Source organism: Nicotiana tomentosiformis, chromosome 2 (assembly GCF_000390325.3).
Source record: "Nicotiana tomentosiformis chromosome 2, ASM39032v3, whole genome shotgun sequence".
Lineage (NCBI taxonomy): Eukaryota > Viridiplantae > Streptophyta > Magnoliopsida > Solanales > Solanaceae > Nicotiana > Nicotiana tomentosiformis.
Window position 1 is genome coordinate 82,701,845 of NC_090813.1, and position 3,889 is coordinate 82,705,733.

The following is a 3,889-nucleotide window of genomic DNA, read 5'->3' on the forward strand; positions in this document are numbered from 1 at the left end:
TATGATTATTATCTTGTTGTATTATATACTAATCTTTTTCCTAGTTATCTTCCATTTTACGGAATGTTAATGGCAAATTAGTAAGCTACAAGACTGCAATGTAACACAACTCGGTACATTTTTTTTCTCCGTAACATACAAACACATTTCAGGTTCAAATTAATCTCTTTCTTTCCCTAAATACTATCAAAATTATTGACAACTCAAATCTAAGTTGGAAAAGAAAATGAAGATAAAATGACAAGTTTTTCTAAAGTCAAGTAGATGTCAGATATAGTTGTCTTCCTACCAAGTAACTAAAATCTTTATGACTGGGTACGTCTATAGTAAATATTTCTGTTGAATTCGCAATCAATATACGACCAGTAGGTAGATAAACTCATTCACTCCCATCCCTCCCAATCGTCTTTATAAACAAATAAGCACTTCAATACACACCACAATTTCCTCACACTGCTCAAAAAGTATATAGAAAGTATCAAGAGAGAGAGAAAGAAGGAGCTGGAAAAAAATATGGAGGTAATGGACATTGTAACACTTGGCTTAGCTATTCTCTTTTTGTTTGTATGGTGGAAATATTGGTCAGTGACAGGAGGTGGGAAAAAAAATCTCCCACCAGGGCCACCTGGTTGGCCATTAGTAGGAAATCTTTTCCAAGTTATTCTCCAACGTCGCCCTTTCATATTTATAGTACGTGATTTACGTAAAAAATATGGCCCTATTTTCACCATGCAAATGGGGCAACGTACCCTTGTTATAATTACCAGCTCTGAACTTATCCATGAAGCCCTAGTTCAAAATGGCCCTCTCTTTGCGAGTCGACCTGCAGATTCACCGATCCGCCTTATATTTAGCGTTGGAAAGTGTGCCATTAACTCGGCCGAGTACGGCCCTCTATGGCGCGCTCTCCGGCGGAATTTTGTTACTGAGTTGATAAATCCTACGAGAATCAAGCAGTGCAGTTGGATAAGGAAATGGGCTATGGAATACCACATGAAAAGGATTGAAAATGAAGTTTCTCAACAGGGGTTTGTGGAGGTGATGGCTAATTGTAGGCTCACTATATGCAGCATTCTCATTTGCCTTTGTTTTGGTGCTAAAATTTCTGAAGAGAGAATCAAGAAAATTGAGTGCATACTTAAAGATGTTATGCTTATCACTGCTCCTCAGCTGCCGGACTTCTTGCCCGTGTTCACACCATTATTTCGCCGTCAAGTGAAACAGGCAAAGAAGCTGAGACAGACACAACTGGAATACCTAGTGCCTTTGGTAAGGTTAAACCGTTAGAGATCACACTTATAATTAGTTAATTATATTATATATATGTCTCAACACACCCCTCACGTGTGTAGGCCCGCATGATTCTTTTTCTTAGCCAAACACAGAGAAATAATTTTGGGAGATTTGAACCAATTAAAGACCTTTTGCACGCTCTAATATATATCCTATGTTGAAATGTGTGACCCTACTATCTAAAAGTTTGAAGTGGTTAGAAATATCACACTTTTAGTTGATTACTGAATTATATTTTGTCTTCCATCACAGGTAAGAGACAGAAAGGCATTTGTGGAGAGCAATGGGAATCCTAAAAGCAGCAGTTCAGAAATGGTGAGTCCAGTTGGTGCAGCCTATGTTGATTCATTATTTAGTCTTGAACTTCCTGGCAGGAAATTAGGAGAAGCAGAAATTATCACACTTGTTTCAGAAACAATAGGTGCAGGAACTGATACTAGTGCCACTGCACTAGAATGGGCTTTGCTTCACTTAGTGATGGACCAAGAAATCCAAGAAAAGCTTTACAAAGAAATAGTTGACTGTGTTGGAAAACATGGTGACATTTCAGAAAGTGATGTTGAGAAAATGCCTTATCTTGGGGCCATTGTGAAGGAGACTTTTAGAAGACATCCACCTAGCCATTTTGTCTTGTCACATTCTGTAACAAATGATACTCAATTAGGAGGGTACAATATCCCTTCTGATGCTTATGTTGAATTTTACACTGCATGGGTAACGGAGGATCCTAGTTTATGGAAAGATCCCGGCGAGTTTCGGCCGGAGAGGTTTTTGACTGGGGACGGAGTAGACGTGGACATCACCGGAATGAGGGGTGTGAAGATGCTGCCATTCGGAGCGGGTCGTCGGATCTGCCCTGCTTGGTCATTGGGTACGTTGCATATAAACTTGATGCTTGCTAAGATGGTTCATAAATTCAAGTGGATACCCATACCCGACAACCCACCCGACCCGACAGAGACATTTGCTTTTACTGTGGTGATGAAAAATCCCCTCAAAGCAATTATTTTACCAAGGTCTAAAATTTGAGAAATTAGCTAAATGTTGTTTTGTTTCCAGAATTGTTTATGGTGTACGATATGTATTTGATCTAATTAGGTTTCTTCTTTTTTTATGTTACATCGATAAATGTTTCTTATTTTGCTTTTGTTAAAGAAAGCTGTATGGTCTCTCTAGATCCTAGAAGTAATGGTAGTGGGGCCTATTTTGTCCAGAATATTATAGTATGTAGGGACCCTAGTATTTATTAATGAAAATCTTGTCTATGTTCACTTGGTGTCACGAAATATAGTGCAGAATAATATTTCTTTATATGTATCAACAAAGCTTCTTATTCTCATTATTAATTGTAATATGCATGGTTCAACTTTTATAGTACTAGCTCAATTACGCTCTAAACCAAGAAAATTGCTAACCATCTCCTTTTATTTCCTACAAGCGGTTAACTTGTATATAATTATGTTACACAATTAAGATTGATATGTATAACAATAGATTTAACTTTTTACATCAGATCTAATGTGGTAACATAAAAAAATGAAATAAATAACTTACTATAATAAGTTAAAATACTCTAATATAGGAAGGATTTAATTACTAATTAAGTATTTGACAATATAAACACTTGTTTCACATTATCAGAGTAATCAACTTCTGCAATAAATGGATAACCGAAGAAAGTGTGAGAGATGACGTGAATTGATTCAGAGACCACCCGCCAAAGCAAATAACTTTTCTAAGGTCCCACGAAAACACCTGTTTAATGGAATTAAACGATCAATATTAATCGTTTTTTTCTTTCTTTTTGGTTATGTTTTTTTCGTAGCTCAATTTAACTTGAATTAATGGGGCAATAAAGATTCCTGTACGGAAAACTTTCATAAAGCCTTCAACAACCCGCAGCAATGAAGTTTTATGGTTCTGTGCTTGATTTGGTCTAATCATTTAAGATAAAGAAATTAAAAAAATCATGAGTTACGACACACTTCAAAATTTGGTTGGTCTTCCATATGCTTAGCAGATCTTTGTCAAGCTCATTTGAAATTAATGCTAAGATTGTGACTAACAAGATTGTGATCCGACACTGCTTTTAAAAAATAAATAAGTGATGAACATGTGACTTAGTAAAAAGTTTATATAATACTACATTTGACATCCTCTAACCTGAAATATTCATATACAGAGGCATCGTTAACAAAGAACAAAGCAAATGTAATTATGGCCAATATTTTGGCTAATACTTTGCAAAGTGTAGATTTTGTTGTCAATATTTTTTGGTACCCAAAAATATTGCATTGTGTGTTGGACATCATTTGCACAAGTTGTATCTCTTCTTTTACACCTAATAAGCCAAGACTTTTTTGCCTATAAAAAGGAATGCTATTAGTTCATTTTAGACATACCAACAAGACTTGTCTTCAATTCTTGTTTCTTCCTTTCTTCCTTTATTAAGAGTGTTTTATATGAGAGTTAATGTTGGGAAGCACTTGTGCGAACCCTTTCTTTGGAGTGATCTTGTGAGGTTATTCTCTTATGGTATTTGGGATTAATTAGAGTGTTTACTCTAATTTTGTACTCTTATTGTTTTAGTAAATTG

At 35.7% G+C, this 3,889-nt stretch overlaps 1 protein-coding gene across 1 annotated transcript; it reads left to right on the forward strand.

The window, feature by feature from the left end:
* The first annotated feature begins 439 nt into the window (after positions 1 to 439).
* Positions 440 to 2,579, forward strand: LOC104105905 (cytochrome P450 77A1). The gene is made up of 2 exons (XM_009614336.4): positions 440 to 1,269; positions 1,546 to 2,579. The coding sequence occupies exons 1-2, from the start codon at positions 514 to 516 to the stop codon at positions 2,320 to 2,322; spliced, it is 1,533 nt and encodes a 510-aa protein (XP_009612631.1). The 5' UTR covers positions 440 to 513; the 3' UTR covers positions 2,323 to 2,579.
* The last annotated feature ends 1,310 nt before the right edge of the window (positions 2,580 to 3,889 follow it).

Bases quoted from the DNA above. Each gene is read 5' to 3' on its own strand.
- LOC104105905 (XM_009614336.4), top strand. From the start codon at position 514: ATGGAGGTAATGGACATTGTAACACTTGGCTTAGCTATTCTCTTTTTG. The intron at 1,270-1,545 runs GTAAGGTTAAAC...CTTCCATCACAG, and splicing joins TGGAATACCTAGTGCCTTTG to GTAAGAGACAGAAAGGCATT.